Source organism: Chiloscyllium plagiosum, chromosome 2 (assembly GCF_004010195.1).
Source record: "Chiloscyllium plagiosum isolate BGI_BamShark_2017 chromosome 2, ASM401019v2, whole genome shotgun sequence".
In the NCBI taxonomy this organism is placed as follows: Eukaryota; Metazoa; Chordata; class Chondrichthyes; order Orectolobiformes; family Hemiscylliidae; genus Chiloscyllium; species Chiloscyllium plagiosum.
In genome coordinates, this window is record NC_057711.1 from 23458933 (window position 1) to 23477199 (window position 18267).

The 18267-nt window shown below is 40.5% G+C and overlaps 1 protein-coding gene across 26 annotated transcripts in view; it reads left to right on the plus strand.

The window, feature by feature from the left end:
• LOC122557375 (teneurin-3) overlaps positions 1 to 18267 on the plus strand; it is a 2612756-nt gene that overhangs the window by 2497882 nt on the left and 96607 nt on the right. For 18 of the 26 annotated variants that reach the window (XM_043705048.1, XM_043705023.1, XM_043705127.1 and 15 more), the window contains 3 exons: positions 2723 to 2749; positions 3549 to 3569; positions 7300 to 7446. In XM_043705048.1, coding sequence (XP_043560983.1) covers positions 2723 to 2749; positions 3549 to 3569; positions 7300 to 7446 — 195 coding nt within the window. The remainder of the gene's footprint in view (positions 1 to 2722; positions 2750 to 3548; positions 3570 to 7299; positions 7447 to 18267) is intronic. The other 8 variants (XM_043705145.1, XM_043705155.1, XM_043705231.1 and 5 more) reach the window with 4 other exon arrangements.

The following is an 18267-nucleotide window of genomic DNA, read 5'->3' on the forward strand; positions in this document are numbered from 1 at the left end:
CCCAGTCTCCCCAATGTAGAGGAGACCGCATCAGGAGCAACAGATACAATAAATGATATTAGTGGATGTGCAGGTAAAACTTTGATGGATGTGGAAGGCTCTTTTAGGGCCTTGGATAGAGGTGAGGGAGGAGGTGTGGGCGCAGGTTTTACAGTTCCTGCGGTGGCAGGGGAAGGTGCCAGGATGGGAGGGTGGGTCATCGGGTGGCGTGGACCTGACCAGATAGTCACGGAGAGAACGGTCTTTGTGGAAGGCGGAGAGGGGTGGGGAGGGAAATATATCCCTGGTGGTGTGGTCTTTTTGGAGGTGGCGGAAATGTTGGCGGATGATTTGGTTTATGCGGAGGTTTGTAGGGTGGAAGATGAGCACCAGGGGCGCTCCGTCCTTGTTACGGTTGGAGGGGTGGGGTCTGAGGGCGGAGGTGCGGAATGTGGACGAGATGCTTTGGAGGGCATCTTTAACCACGTGGGAAGGGAAATTGCGGTCTCTAAAGAAGGAAGCCATCTGGTGTGTTCTATGGTGGAACTGGTCCTGCTGGGAGCAGATACGGCGGAGGCAGAAGAAGGTAGTCTGGATAAAATCTGTTTTCGAGTTTGTGGATCTTTGGACATTATTTTGCAGAGGCGATGGGGGGAGTCTCAGCTGGAGGGCTTGCAAAAGCAGCTGGTCACCTCTTTTTCAGGAGGCCCCCCAAAACTTGTACCACTTCGGCACTTGACAGGCAGCGACATGTCTTCCCCAGAATTCAAGAATCCCTCGAGGCAGAACTCCAACCATTCAGTCAGAGAAGAGCACCCTTTCTGTCAGGGCCAGGGGAAGTGATGAGCAAGGTAAAAACAATGACTGCAGATGCTGGAAACCAGATTCTGGATTAGTGGTGCTGGAAGAGCACAGCAGTTCAGGAAACATCCAAGGAGCAGCGAAATCGACCTTTCGGGCAAAAGCCCTTTCATCAGGAATAAAGGCAGTGAGCCTGATGCGTGGAGAGATAAGCTAGAGTAGGGTGGGGGTGGGGAGAAAGTAGCATAGAGTACAATGGGTGAATGGGAAAGGGGATGAAGGTGATAGGTCAGGGAGGAGAGTGTGGAGTGGATAGGTGGAAAAGGAGATAGATGAGCAAGACAGGGATTTGGCTTGCATAAGCCTTATCCAGGATCAACTCCCTCCCAATTAAATCTGAGGGAGGCGATGGCCTAGTGGTATTATTGTTGGACTGTTAATTCAGACACCCAGGAAAGTTCTGGGGACCTTGTTCAAATCCTGCCATGGTAGAGTTTGAATTAAATGTTTTTTTTTTAAATTCTGGAATTAAATTTCTAACAGTAGTGATGAAACCATTGCTGATTGTCAGCAAAACCTATCTGGTTCTCTAATACCCTTTCGGGAAGGAATCTCTCATCCTTACCTGGTTTTGGTCTACATGTGACTCCAGACCCACAGCAAGATGGTTAACTCTTAACTGTCCTCTGGACAATTAGGGAAGGACAATAAATGCTGGTCTTGCCAGTGACACCAATAGCCTGTGAATGAATGAAAAACACCCTTCCCCCCACCCCCTCACCACCATCATTGGGAAGAGAAGAAGATTCGACATTTTTTGTAACAATGTCATATGTAAGTTTAACACATACTTTTATATCCAAACGTGTAAGACTCATTATGGTGATGTGTGGAACAAAGAACTAGGGATGATTCCTTCTCTGGTTGCTAAGTAATAACATACAGTGTGCTGAATTCATCAGGATGTGTGGCAGCATCGAACAAAATAGAGCTTCTATTTATCTGGCATTCAATAGCAGATCCCAAAGCGCTACATTAAATTCTTATTGAGGGATAATTAGTGTTGTTACTTAAACATATTATATGAAGAATTGTATTAAGAATGTAATTACAATGATAATACCAGGGCAGTTCCTCTGCTTCTACTTTTTAAAATGTGTTTGAGTGTTTAGCTACTGTTGCTGATAGGAGGCCATCCTTCTGCTATTTTTATGATCCAACCAACACTTGACAATCAGGAAAATCTTCTACAGACTCTTCTCAACTCCCAAGTTCTTTTCAAAGCAATTTTTTGATGTACCTGGTAAGCCATTTACAACCGTCATGTCATTTACTCCCTTCTGATTTGTGAAAACGTCGGTGCCTGAATTAAACTTGTAAAACTCCCCGTCACTTGGTTGTTTTTGAACAGAGCAGCTATATTATTGTCAAACCCCAGAAGAGGACACCAGGATCAGTTTGAAAGATTGAGATATAGAACCAGTCTGTTCCCCGTTCTCTGATCTTGACTGAAGCTCCCTTTGGCTTCAGCAACTCTCAGTTACCATTCTCACTCCTGATGGTTATCCTCACACCAGGACAGAAGTAGACCATTCTCTGAAACGATTCCACCATTCACTCGATTAAAGTTCCAAGGCGACCATGCCTGCCTCCAAGCTCGGGACCCCAAAATTCCAGCTCTCAATCCCAGTTAGGATCCTGGGCTCCACTTTGGAAAGCCCTGCAGTGATCTGCACCTTAACCCCACCGACCCACATTTCCCTCTGTGTGAAAATCATCACCCCTGAGCTCTAATTGTATGGTTAGACTTGAGCTCTGAGGATCTTGTACATTGTATACAATAGGTGTCAAGGATATACCTCAGGAGCTGTTCCAGTTTAAGTTATATAGAGCAGTTCTGTGTGATGTTATTCTTAAATGTCTGTATCTTTTATTTCCAAAGCACACTTTCTGGATAAGATAGTTAAAGGTACTGCATGTTTTTTTTCCCTCTGATTTTCTTATGCTGTCTCTGTGTATACAGTAAATAAGTAACTGAATTCTTTACATATTTGCATCATGGTTTCATTATTCAGGCTTTTGACAGCTAATGCATTAATGAGACATTTATACCTGAGTTATGTCTGCAATATTTTTACAGCAATTAGTACCTGAAAATCTTGAAAGTCAATTAGCTGGAAATAGATTTGCTTCAGATTCATTTGCTCTCTTATTGTTGCTGGTGGTACAGATGCTAACTCACCTACTGTGGCACTGCAAAATTGCTCAAAAGTAATTGAGAACAGTTCATCCCTATTACACATTAATAGTTGATGCAGTAAGAAAAAAAAGAGTCACAGAATGCAAAATTTTGAAGGAGTAGATTTCATTATGGAAAAAGCAGTCATTTGTAACAACGTCAAGCACTGTTTGTGAGCTTTGTGTGAAACTGTTAAGTGGCTTGGGGTAAATTTGATACAAGTTTAATGATCATGCTGCCTCATCATTCATGGGTAATATTTATGTGTTTTAACAGAGTTTCTGAAACATGTTATTTAGTCTGTAGAAATGTTCCTACGGCTGCATTTCCAGACATGTCTTATTTAAGCTGTTAGCCTCGACAGTAAAACCTGTCTTCATTATTAAGACTAGCAATAGGAGTTTTGTTCGACTCACTCACATCTTTGTAATTGCAAGCATCCTTTTTCTTCTGTTTGTATAAATACGGATTCTGAATATGCCATTATTTTTAATTATGTTTCCACAATTTTCCTCCTTGTCCATAATAGCAGACAAGATAGGATATAAAGGTAAAGACAAAAGCTCTAGGGAGATTGTTACGAACAGTCCCTCTCCGCTATCTGTCTTCAAGCACGTCATTTAGCGTGATTTTTTAAAAAATTTAAGTTCTACATTTTTCTTCTGTTCAGGCTTTTAGTCTATGTTCATTGTGGTTCTTCTGGTTATTACGTTCTGTCCGTCTTAAGTTGTTCAACATGCCAAGCTGCTGTTTCTGTTGAAAACCTTGCCCGTCCTGTTCAGTCCATCTGCAGTCTTAATTAGGTGCTCAGCAATCTCACTGTTTCCTGGGCTTTGCTTACACCCTTGAAAGGAATGTGAATTTTTAAAGCTGAAAGTTTTTTTTTTCTTTTTATCAATAAAGTATAGCTGCAAATACTTTACCTATGCTTTGTTCATCTGTTTCAGTTGCCGTAATTTCACATGAATAAGAACAAACTTGAAAGCCCCAAAATAGTGAGGGACACTGTCTGCAGTTTGAGAGGATAAAGGCAGGAGACAGAAACGGATATGGTCACTGACTCCAAACGGCTGATGCCAAATTGGTGTGCTGAAGTGGGGGGGGGGGGGGCTAGGTAATGTGTGACGAGCAAATTGTCCTACCCTCTTGTGTTGAGAAGTTGTCTCCAAGAGAATAAACACAGATGAAAATGGAGAGAAAAGAAGCATTTTAGAAAATGCATGTGAGATATACTTGTTTTTCAGAAACAAATCTTAAAGTTTTAAGTTGAGATTGGCTGGAACCTGGTGCATATAAAGCCCTACCTGATGTGGATCTAGAACATATGGAGCCAGATTGAATTCCAACTCAGTTCTTTGTGCCCTGTTTTGAGCACAAGCACCAATTATAGTCTGCAGTTGACTTCAGCTTCTTTTCTGTCAGCTAGGAAGAGGAACATCAGTTTTCATCCCTGATTCCTGGAGGAACAGAGTAAGCGATTAAATCGTTGAGTCAGTCTTGTCATTCGTACAGAGAGTGGCTACTCAATATTTTAACTCCATCCACCCACTTTGAATATCTCCACCTAACAAAAATCTACCTTGTCACTGTTTTGAAATTTTCAAGTGACCTAGCCTGGATTGGAGAGAGTTCCAGATTTCTGTAATCCTTTGAAGGCATGCTTCCAGACATCGTTTCTCTATATTCTGCTTCCAGACTTAACGTCATGTCCGCTTTTTTATGGACTCCCTCCACCAGTGGAAATTGTTTCGTTTTATCTAGCCCATCAAATTTATTATTATCTTCAGTGCCTCAATCATCACATAATCATTAAAAAGCAAGGAATGGTCGATCTGCCCAGTGACTCCTGCTGGATCAGGCATGTCTGTGAGGATTTTGATTGGACTATAGCTCCATTGAGATGCCATTCAGAGTTAACTATCTAGCCTCACCCACGAAGAATGTCGAGAATGAGGAGCTTGGAGGATGGGGCAGGAGGCATCTGTGGAGCCTTAGGCCAGCTTGAGGGAAGGGCATTTTGAAAATAAGCAGTGAAAGTTGGTGAAGTGAAAGAAAATAATGTTCAGCATCCTATACCGCTGCTGTAGGAACATGCAATGGCACAGTTGCTCCTCCATGATCAGAATGGAATGTGAGGAATGCCAGTACATTCCAGCAAAAGTGGACACTGCTAAAATTCCAATATTTTGAAGTTGCACATTCCCCTTCTGTGCCTATTTCCAATGGGTAAAGAACCTTTCAGGTTAGGTCTGATTGACGTACTCCACACACAAACCTGAGAGCAGCAAACAGATTAGTCCATCAGCTTCCCTGACACTTGCCTAGCTTCAGGTAGGTATCTAAACACGCTGTCAAAGTCACTGACCAACCATTTGTTGTTTTTGGTTGTTTTCTCTTTGTATTGAATAACCAAACTCCCTGCTGCCCCACCCTCTGCCATCTCCCCAGTTGAAGGTCCCTGACACTGAGGACCTCTTCCCAGTACCTCTGTAAAACAATTGGTTGGAAAGGCTCAACACGTCTTGGCAACATTTGTGAAGAGAAATCAGAGGTAACGTTTTGAGCTCAGTGACCCTTCCTCAAAACTGAATAGAGAATTGGGAATTGCATGAAACAGCATTCACATGTCACATTTCTTTTATCTTCCCAGATGTCCTCAAATATGGTTTTGACTCAAAAGAACTCATTCTCAAGGGAATCTTTCTGTTGGAGCCAGTGTTCATTTCTTTGATTTCTGTTCTAATATTTGTAATCGGTTTAGATTGGATTCCCTACAGTGCGGAAACAGGCCCTTCGGCCCAACAAGTCCACACCGACCCTCTGAAGAGTAACCCACTCAGACCCATTCCCCTACCATATACTTACCCCTGACTAATGCATCTAACATGATGGGCAATTTAGCATGGCCAATTCACCTGACCAGCACATCTCTTTGGATTGTGGGAAGAAACCATAGCACCCAGAGGAAATCCACACAATCACCCAAGGCGGGAATTGAACCTGTGCCACTGGTACTGTGAGGTATCAGTGCTAACCACTGAGCCACCATGCCACCCTATAAAGGTTGTGAAAGGTGAAATATTGCCTTTTCAAAATTTGGCAGTTAAAGTCAGAGCAATCAAGTTTTAAGATGCAAAAGTGCTCTAATGTTCAGTAGACAGTCAGAGACTCCGTGTTCGGAACAGTAAGAGAACTGAGGGTCTTCCCAGTCTTCATCTGCAGCCAGAATTCGCTGTATTTCAGAGATCCAACAGTCAGTCCCGCAGTTAACTGCCAACATTGGGAATGCCTCAGAACTATCAGTTTATGGTGAATGTTGGTCATCTCTTGATGGTGAATTGGTCCACTGGGTAATGGATAGAACCACAATTCACTTATCTTTCTTAAGAAACAACACAGTGATGGAATCTTTGACTCCTTTCTTTAACTGAATATGAATCCAATTTTGGAACATAGAAGAGTATCATATTACACAGTTGCACACAGTCTAGCCCAGAGAAACCCTGGTACTAAGTTTGCTTAGACCCTTCTGAAGAAGGGTTATACCTGAAACATTGATCTCTTCACCTCCTGATGCTGTCTGGCTTGCTGTGTTCTTCCAGTCTCCTGCTTGTTTACTTTGGACCTGCTTCTCCACCATCATTTCGCTAGAAGAACAGTCGAAAACTTAATCAGCTAAGTTGTGGTCACTGTTACGAGGAAATCACAATGAACTTCCATTCAGTGGATCCCTTCAGCTGAATTTTTCGGGACTTAGCTTAGAATTTCACTTTATTATGGTCATAATTGTAAAAGACCGTTGTTTGTCTAATTTGCTCTTCTTTCCATTATTTTCTGTGCAGTTTCTCTATTGCCACCATTACTGGAGCACACCAGATTCATATTTTCGGTTTCCTTGTTGACCATATTATTCATAAGAATTACAAGATAATTTGAAATTCCTTATAAGATCCCCATTTGTAGCATAATTAAGATGTATCTTCACTGTAATCCACCAACCAACTAGAGATGCATAGATTACACATTTGGATCTAATACAGCAATTACCATTGAGTCAATGACTTTGCTGCTCTAAAGAGCTACAAGGTATTTGTGTCTTTCGAGGAGTGATATACATTCGCCGTTTTTAACTACAGAAGGGTACAGTTTATCCATGTGAAATTATGGTCTCTGTGCTTCAATAAAAGGCTTGTAGCTAGTGATCTTCCTTTAGTGTTTATTTGTATGACAAAGCATTAGAGCATTGTGTTTAGTATTTATCCTCTGTATTCTTTTCTCAGAGGGTTGTCCTGGCCTTTGCAATAGTAATGGAAGGTGTACCCTTGACCAAAATGGCTGGCACTGTGTTTGCCAGATGGGGTGGAGAGGTGCCGGGTGTGATGTTGCCATGGAGACTGCATGCTCTGATAGCAAGGACAACGAAGGAGGTAAGAACACAGATATTCGACTGTTGCAGCTGTTCGTGCCTGAAATGCAAGTTGACACCAATGAAATGAAACATTTATGCAGCTTTTCTGCAAACCACTGATTCTTTGGAGTAATGTTTGATACCCTTTGGAGCCTTCATGCATGTTAAACAGATGCAATTAAAATAAATCATTGAGTTGAGCCATGTACAGTTCAAACACAATTTCACAGCTAAGGTGAATAAAGGATGTTGGAAAAACACAGTGAAATCATTTCAACACGTTGCTGTATTAATGTGTTAGGAGGTGAGAATCAAATTCCTGTGAGTAGCAGCGTATTAGTGCATTATTTCATGTGATAACATAAAAAAAACTTCCTCAATTCCACAAAATATCTTCAATTTTCATAGACACTGGTCACCAACTTATATTTGAACCAAATGACCATTATTATTTTCTTAATTAAAATTGACAGACAGCTTAAGCCTCAACCTTACCTACGTAATTTTTTCTAGCACTTCAGCTCAATGGCAAAGATATTGCTGTATAGTGAAGCCCAGTATAATATCTGTTCCACTAACCCAGTTAAAAATCAGTTAAATTAGCTTGACACAGGCATCAAAAGCTGGAACCTTGTTCTCTCTTCTCTATTTCACACACACACACACACAACTCAGATACTAGGAAGTCTTTTCAGCCTTTAAGGCATTCTAAAATATGCATTTTAATGAACAGGCAATCTGATACTTGTACATGTATTGGACAAATTAAATCAGAGGCATTGAAATACACCCAAATTTTCATGTAAAGCAAACTTTTAGGAATGTCAACTGTTCGATGCGGTCGCATGTTAAATTGTCTCATTTGAGATATTCTGAAGAAGGGCTCCATTTCTTTAAAAATGGTCAACCACTTAAGAGTTCTAACAAACTCAAATCTCTGGAAAATAATAATGACATTAAGGGTAAGTAGAAATTGGGAGGTGCATCGTTGTATCATCTTTTTTTTTGTAAATGAGCCACAGCTTGCTAGTTTTGTTGTAGTCATGTTTCCCAGCATGCAGAATATCAGGTGGTACACCTTGTTTGAAATAAAGCAGTTTACTGCAACAATTATTTGGAAGCTAGTGCAATTCAAATATAATCTGCACTCATGACATTAGTTGGAGCTGGCTGTATTGCAACAGCCAGCTCCAACTAATATTGCACATTCTGAAGTAGCTAATTTGAGTTGGCTACTAACTAGCCTTTTCTTTTCTTTATCATTTGAATTAATTTATTCTGAACTTTTTAAAGTATTCTTGAAAGCTTGATCTGTATTTCAAAGGAGAAAGAATGAAAGAAAGGTTTTGCTTTTATTTAGCACCTTTAAATGTCTTTAAATGCTTCACAGCCGATGAAGTACTTTCATAGTGCAGTCACAATTGTATTGCGGCAAATATTTAGCATAAAGCTTCCACCTATTTTCTTTGTGTCAAACCCAGACCAATGAGGAGAAAGAACTGTTCAAGCTTTCCTCAGAGGCTCGCTGATCAGCTCTGGTGATTACACTGGATATCCACTGGGTAAATGGTGACTGATTGAGAGAACCCTTGAAGAAATTGTAGGTTTTGTCTGCCAGCTGAAAGTTTTTGTTTCTACTTTTAACTAGCATCAGTCCAAATGCTAGTTGTTACATGTCCGAAATACCTAAATACTCCTAATTTGATGCAGATCCATGGTTGTATCAAGCCCTAGCTCAAGATCTATACGGATGAGGAGAGCCATGCAGTTTACAAACTAATCCTGGCTTTTTCGTGTCAAGGACCAGAGTGTAAGGATGTAGAGGTTATGCTGCAGCTGTACAAAACTTTGGTCAGACCCCACTTGGAGTATTGTGAGCCAATCTGGGCACCACACCTTAGGAAAGATATCGATCTTCGAGGGAGTACAACATAGGTTTACAAAAATGATACCTGGACTTCAGGGGTGGCACGGTGGCTCAGTGATTAGCACTGTTGCCTCATAGCGCCAGGTCCCAGGTTTGATTCCACTGTCAGACGACTGTGTGGAGTATACACAGTCTCCTTGTGTCTGCATGGGTTTCCTCCAGTTGCTCCAGTTACCTCTCATAGTCCAAAGCTGTGCAGGTTAGGTGGATTTGCCATGCTAAATCTCCTATAGTGTCCAGGGGATATACAAACGAGTGAAATGCAAGGTTACACAGATAGGATAGGGGCTTGGATCTAAGTGGGATGCTTTTCAGAAGTTGGTGTGGACTCAAATAGCCTGCTCCCACACTGTAGGGATTCTATGATTATGAGGAGTGATTATACAAATTAGGCCTGTTCTTTCCAGAATTTAAAAGGTGATCTGATCAAAGTCTTTTAAGATATTAACAGGAGAAGACAGGGTAGGTAAACTATTTCCACTGGTTGGGGGAGATTCATAAGCTGAGAATTAAGGCCAGCCCATACAGGAGAGTTGTTAGGAAACTCTTCCACACACAAAGTGTGGTAGATTACCAGAACCTTCTTCCACAAACAGCAGTGGATGTGGATCAGTTGTTAATTTGAAATCTGAGATAGATATTTTTCATTAAGGAAAGGTATTAAGGGATATGGGCCAAAGCTAGATATATGGAGGAAGACCACAAATCATCCATGATCTCATTGAATGGTGGAACTGGCTCTTGAGACTGAATGGCCTACCCCTGTTCCTATATTCCTATAATCCACCCTTAAGGAATGTAAGGAGCAACTGATACTAAACAGCAACTTTAATATAGGTGACCATCCTAATGTTAATAAAATGGGTGTCAGGCTAAAGAAAGAGAGATGAGAAAAGGTGACCCATACCATGATCACCGAAGGAAGTTTGCAAAGGGAAAAGGGCACTGGAGAGGTGGAGGGATTTATGAAACAAATTCCAGAGAGTGGAACCTGGGTGGTTGAAGGCACAGTCAGGAATGGTGAAACAAAGCAAAACACAGGCAAGAACACTGCAGTATTGGCAATAATCAAAGGAGAGAGGGCAGTCTCTGACCTGCCATGGGAAGAACACATGGAGTCGTCAATCTGCAGTGAAAGAGATTTAGTTACAGGGGAAAGCACTCCAATTCCTCCAGCTCACAAGCAGGATGGTAGAGGCACTGAACTTTTTCCCATAGTTACTGATGTCTTTCACAAGGACTGAGAATCCTACTTGACTCATGGAAAACTTTGTGAAACAGGCTAAATGTCAGTCTTTCAGCTGTATAATTATACCTGACTGCAGAACCTGACTCTTTGGAGTGAGTTGTTTGGCCAGCCCTTGCCTCAACCTCCATTACACCAGATTTGCCCACATTGGAGTTGGGCCTAATATCTTTAAACTTTGCATCCATCCCAAAAGTATGCATTTTAGGGGGATTAAAATTGACCCACCACCTCATATTGCTCCCAAGAAATATTTCCTCCCAAGAAGGACACTGCACAGACCATTTACCAGTGTGTATGTGTCCTCCTGTCCTGATGCCTTTGCTTTTTTTGAAGCACCATTCCGTGTTTACCTTTCATTTGTTCTTTGGTCTTTTCCCCATCACATCTTTTCTAATTTCTCCAACTTTTCTCACAGTTCAGTCCATTGTACTTGAGAACCTAAACTTGAGCTGTCCTGTCTGTGAGCATTGTTGAATGCTTCCCTTAAGTCATGGCAACTGAGATTGGACTGCCTGGTACATGTCACCAAGCTGGGGCCTAAGCATGGAGACTTTGCAAGCTCTCTGCAGCAAATCTTATTTTTATACATCTTTCAGCTGTTTTACTCTTTTAAAACTAAGTTTCGTAACACTGTATTCTTCATTGTGTTCTATTACCCTTATGCTCTTTGTATGGTGTGTTCTGCTTGTACTGCACACAAAACAAAGCTTTTCACTGTACCTAGGTACATGTGACAATAATAAATCAAATCAAATCTGAAGCCAAATAACACCACTGCAAAATGACAACTTTCCCTATCAAATTCTGCACTCCTTTGGCTGTACAGTTCCATGTGGGAGATTCTTCCTTGATTGTGGCTCGACAATGATTCAATCTGTTTAAAGGTTAAATCAACAAATGAGCCAGGATCTTAATCAACTTACAGACAGAATTATGTCAGCCAATTCAGGAGGTACGTGCATTGCTCCCTCTGCCTTAAATACTTTACCCTTGGCCAGATAGAATTTCCTCTGCCATTGTGTCCATATTTATTCAGTTCATTTTGTAGATCCATTGTTGCCTGTTGTTCAGATTCTGCAAACATTGTATAGTTTCCAAATCTGACCACTTTTCACTGAGTTACTGAACATAAGCCATTGATGTAAATTAACAACTTTAGTGGTGTCAAAATAATCCCTGAGGCACTCCATTCATTACATCCCCTCACCCTAATATTATTTCTCGAACAAGTAGTGTTGCTTCCCACCTTTCAGCCAATTTATTTTCCATTCCCCGATGCAATGTCTTAACTGAAGGTTAGAATAGCTTTGGATGCTACGTGATAAAGGAATATTAGTTGTGTCATGAAGAGTGGAACAAACTGTATTATTCATGATGTTCTTAACATTTCCTTTACACTGTGCCTCCAAGATTATTCCAGCTTCCTCTTCCAGCATTATCGATAGAACAGATACATTGACTGTAATAAATTGACTCCGAGATAGTGTTACTATATATTTAGGTTTGCAGTGCGAGTCTCTTTCTCTTTGCAATCAATAAAACTTCAAATCTGTGTGGCAAACTGGGAATAGAGCACACATGAAACAGACTCAATGAATGAAGCCTTTAAAAATGAATAAGGAAAAGCAAACTTCAAACGCAAATCCACATCAGTCAGAACTTAGTATCATGCTGAGAGTTCTTCATTAAACACAATGTGCTGGTGAAGTGATTAAATGGGTTGATATATTAAAGCATTCAGCCCTGTGATGGGAAACATGAAGAAAAATAGAAATACCAGATAATTTGAAAATATAGTAAATGCAATTTAATATATGTATATGAACAAAATGTAGTAGAATTTAGAGCGAGAGTTAAAAGGTGACTAAACACCAAAAAATGTGTTTAAGTTTGCAATATCACATTACTTAAATATCCCATTATTCTGTCCAAACAATGATAACCAGGTTGCATTCCGAAAATATTACAACCAAGTCCGCAGAGTGGAGGGTGAACAAGTTCTCCTTCCTTGCACTGTTGGTATAACAGAGTTTGAGTTCTTATAAAGGAGTGTTTTTTTATTCAAAATGTACTCGACCATTGTAAAAGTACAAAGTGATAAGCAAATCAGAAACCTTGAGGTAATTGAAATTAAGGAGTTTTACTGTGAACTCACTCAATAAAGAGTATAAATATTATTCACAAGCTAAATTCCACCTTGAATTCTGTGACATTTCCATGCACACTAGTATGCAAACAAGCAGAGCAAGATTGCTGTATTGCTGGAAAATGGGATGAGAACAATTAGGTGATTGTTTTTGACCGACACGGACATGATAGGCTAAAGGACCTCTTTTCTGTGCTGTAGATCTCTGCAACTTGATAACTCTATAAAGATACAGGGTAGAGGGAATTGTCATTGAAAATAGTAAGTTCTTCAATGGAACAATCATCTGTTCCAGTGTTTATCTCAAAGCTCCAGTGGGGATTGAAAAGCTCTCCTTGAGAGAGTCCTTTGAAACCGCAATCAGTGTTTTTCCCAGAATGGGTGTTATGGCACTTGAAGTTTCTTTCCTTTTTAAATTTTTTATCTCTGAGATGTACTCAAATTTGTAACAGAGGTAGCATCTTAACTTGAGAATTGCCAGGTGAGAGAGATGCTGTTACACTTTCTGAGGTGTGCTGTTTGACGTTGCTTGAGCTACAGTGTTCTGCAGAAAACCACAAGTTTGTCATCCACGGCTCCTCATAAGTGAGGAGTTTTGATGTGCGAGTCCGGCCTTACGATGTGGAAAATGTCTCCCCTTGCTCCACATCCCCTTCCCAGAAAATCGGTTGTAGTGTTGAGCCAACCAATTACCAATTCACTAATTAAAGACATAGAGCATATTAGTGAAGGAATGTTTCTGGACCAATTTGACTATAAGCACTTTTGTCAATGTGGGCTTCAAAAAAGGAAGGTGGTGTTGACCTGTGTGAGTTTTTGTTTAAATCTTCATTTTTGATTGAGGAATGTGATATTCGAGACAATGAGAGCACTTGTGAAATGTTATTGAAATGGCTGCAATTGTGTAAAGTCATATCTGTGATTCTTGCTGAATGATTAGAAGACAATGCCCTCCATGATTCCCAATCTTAGCAGTTCTGTGCAGTGTATGTCTGAGTTGACATGACATTAGCTCATTGTAATTTGTTGGGGAATAGCACTGATTCACTCCTTATAACTCAGTCACTTGTGTTTTCCTCCTCCTTTTACAGCTGTGTAAAAGCTGCCTGCCCTCAAAGAGTTTCAAATGACTATTGTAGTTGTAGGGAACCATTTGATTCCACATCGTGCAGAATCACAATTTGACACCAGACATTCAAATCCAAGATCTCAAGAAGTAGTGAATAGTCTTTGCTAATTGGAAACAGATGAACAGTTTGCCTGTTGAGGTGGTAATCTAGACTTCCTAATCCATTGGCTATAATAGTGATGTTGGCAATGATAAATGTTCAGTACATTAATCAAGCTCTTCTCTGCTAGAGTATGCAATTACCATTAATCATTGCTGCCCACTTGTAATGTTATTGGGTGTTAAATATGTCACTAACGAGGTTTTGGAAGAAAATGTGTATGGTTTGTTTACCATTTCAAACCCTGTTTACCGTTAGTGTACGGTCAGTGTCATGCTTGAATGGAAACAATTAACATAACTGCCAACTTTGGAAGAATAAAGTGTATATGTGTGTTTGAGAACATGATAATTCACTGCCCCTGAATCAGCAACAGCTTACTGTATTTCTGCCTCCCCCTTTACTCAGGTTAAGCAACATATTTCTTCCTGTACTATTGTGATCGATTTCCAATTTTCCATCTGTGTTTACTTTAGTGCCTTGTGAAAGTCTTCAAACACAGTTTTCATTTGCTAAGCTGTTGCCAAGCCATTGGGGAGAAAGCAGGGACAGGGTGCTGAGTTGGATCACATTGAATGATGGACTAGGTTCAAAGAGCCAAGTGGCCTACACCTCCAATATTCTATGCTCAGAACGTTTTCCACGTATCTGAGTATTTCAGATCAGCCCAGCATCAACTGAGACCCTTTGTCACTGTGTTTTTTCTTGGTATGTACCCATATGTGATACCGCTGGCTTTGGAGGGTCAACCAAGCAAATTATAATGGCTCTAACTGATACAGTAACAAAAGGAATCATTAGATAAAGAAAGACGGACATTTGTATAGAATCTTTCATGCCCTCAGTGACCTTGTGACCAATTAAATAGTTTTAGAAATGTAGTAAGACACCTGTTTTAAACAAAACATAATTCACCCTGATTCGAGAAAAGAAATGGTCTCAACATTTCAAAGTAAAACAAGACTTGAAACAAAGTGCCAGGCCATATCTCAGTGTGGGTTTACACAGCTCAACTGCAACAAAGGCTACTTTCTCCACTTCTGACTTTTTACCTGGAACAATAAGTGTCAATTATTTATCTTTTATGCTTGTTTTGAGCTGACAAGTATCCACCAACACTTAAGTACATTGTCTAATCAGAGTAACCTCTGAAATTCCTATCTGTGATGTTAAACAAAGACAGATGGAACTGTACAACACAGAGGGAGGCCATTTGGCCTTTCATGCTTGAAGTCACTTCATGGTAATATCCAGTTCGTCCATTCCTCATCCCCACCCTTACTCTTTTTCCATTGCCCTATTCATTCACATTGAGAATGATTCTAAACAGTTCATGCTGGGTATAGGTACATTCAGAGCATTTTGTGAGTCATTGTTTGCTCACTGGTTCTGTGCTACTCTGTAGACTTCCCAGACTGGTTATGTTCTTCAGTTGAATCTGCTTCACCCTATTCATCTCATAACAAATCTAATTTAATATACTGGAAACCACATCATTAATTTTTGTCACCAGCTTTAGTCAAGATCCTCCTCTATTTATTCTGCATCATCACTTCTCTAAATGAAGAGATAGCAAATCATTGAATAGAACATGTCTCTGCTTTTGTTACTCACTGTCCTGTTTGGAGCACTTCCAAATCAAGTGTAGATTGATGCCAGGATAGTTGTAAAGAGAAGGTTTGCATGTACATTAACTAACAATATGCCTTTATATCTCAGTATTAGAGGAGTATCCCTATTGTGCAGTGTAACTTAAGAATTTTTTTTATATTAACTACCCTTCTGGCTTCCCTGTTTGAGATTCATGTCACCTTGAATACTCTCCATTGTCAGAGGAAGACACTTATCCCATTAGTCTGCTTTGATTTAAAACCAGAATCTTGAGATAAAGTCAGGATACTGTAATGACTGCACAACTCATGATCATTCTAATTGTTAATTTGCATGTTAATTCTGGTCAAATCATTTGCAATTTTTGACATGCGAGAAAACATTCTGCCATGGCCTTTGAACTCTATGATGTCATCTATCAACACCAGTGCCCTGATTTTTTTTTAGAAAAGCAATGCACTAAATGTCAGAACAAAAACATCTCAGAAAATAATAGCAAATTAGTGTGGATGCTGGAAACTTGAGATAAAAGACAAACAAATGCTGGAAATTCCTGATGAAACGTCACTAACTCAGCACTTCCCAATGTTTTTCTTACTGTAACCCTGTTCTCAAGTTTTACAGTGGGGCAGTGATAGCACTCCTTGCTTCTCAGTCAGAAGATGGACGTTTTGACCCCCACCCCATATGACCTCAGCCTGAGATTTCATATTTTCAATGAGATGTCAAGCTGAGGACTGCTCAGCTCAATAATGAGACTCTGTTGTGACCCCACCACCCCCATCCCCACTAACCACACCCCACCAACTCACCCAGCCTCCACGTCACCCTCCCATAAGGAACTGAGAGAGCCAAAGCCTCTTACTGTGGAATCAAGGCTGTCATAAATTGGTCTAAACTGCATGACAGCCATTACTGCCTCAGATCACATGATCTAAAATGTTAGCTCACTGAGGTTCTAGACCCTCACTTTGGGAAGCCCTCAGCTAATTGATTTTCACTCTCTGACATGTTAGCTCCAGTATTTAAATTTTTACATGAAGAGGGTTTCATTTGTTTCACAAATATTACATCATAGCTTGTCAATACCAGTATTTTAACTGAAAGCTATGCCAATGATTAGATTGGATTCCCTACATGTTTAGCTTAGGTTAGATTCCCTACAGTGTGGAAACAGGCCCTTCAGCCTAATAAGCCCATGCCGACCCTCCGATGAGTAACCCACCCAGACCCATTTCTTTCTGACTAATGCACCTAACACTATGGACAATTTAACGTGGCCAATTCACCTAAACTGCACGTCTTTGGGCTGTAGGAGGAAACTGGAGCAAGCCCTCACAGATACAGGGAGAACATGCAAAGTTCACACAGACAGCCGCCCAAGGCTGGAATCAAACCCGGATCCCTGGTGCTGTGAGGCAGCAGTGCTAACCACTGAGCCACCATGCCACACAATTAAATGGGTTTTCTACAATGAGTACCCAGATGTCACGGAAGAGAGAAGTTCCAAGTTTACACAGCCCACATTGAGTTTTTTTGATTTCAGCCACAGCAGGCATTCAAGGTGTTTTGTCATCTCTTGGTTTCAGAGCAGAAACATGTCTTTGCCGTCTTGTAATCATAAGCCAATGTCCTCTACAGGAAATGCGTAAATGCTGGGGAAGGACAGGGCTAAGCTTTTCCCCAGTGCATCTCATAGTCAAATAACCTGCCATCACTCGCAGTTGAAGATCATTATCAAGATTGGGATATGAATCATGCAAATTTAACAAAGTGCTGGATAGTGAATGGGGCTCCCCACCATGGAGTCAACCTCCTCCTCCAGAGGAGAAAAGGGTCATGGAGAAAAAAAAAACAAAACTTGCGAAAATAAGGAGCTATGCATAATTAAATAGAACAAAAATACAATATTCAATAGAAATGCATCCTAACCCAGCGTGAGTCAAGTAACATCATGTCAATTCTCTTACAATATGACAGCAGAGTGACAGTAGATGCATTTTCTCCCTCCAGTCAATCCCAACTCAGTTCAGCTTCTCAACCACTCCTGGGCTTGCCAATGACATTTAACAGTTATCTCTTATTTTTAGTCTCTTCAGAAAATGCCAGAGCATTTCAAGATTGCAAAATCCATTCTTTATGCATTAGATTTGGGTTGGCCTCTTATTATTTATGACATCTTGTTTACTGTGGTGCAGTGATAAAACTTTTACTTCTCAGTCAGAAGATGGAAGATTTAACCCCCCCACTCCACAGAGTTGAGCCGAAACGCTGGGGTACTACACTCCAAGGATTTGGTGAGATGTTAAGCTGAGTTCCACTCAGCTGGATTCATAAGGCTTACCTACCGCTATTTTGAAGAGTTACAGATCCCTCCCCAGAGATCTGGCCAGTACATCTCCCTCAATCACTGCCACTAAAATGGATCTCAGTATTTTATGTGGGGTCTTGTTATATTCAATACTTGCAACATTAAAATTTTACTACTTCTCGAAAGTTCTAAATGGGATTGTGTCGATCATGAAAGGCAAGTCTTTCATCTCATGAAATATTTTCAGTGCAGTTCAACAATGTCCAGGCTCATGACTATGCTATCCTGTTTCTTTCAGTTGTAACAAACAAACAGAGCCTCAAGTGAAAGCCATTCAGTGCAGAGATAACTTTCTTTCACATTATCA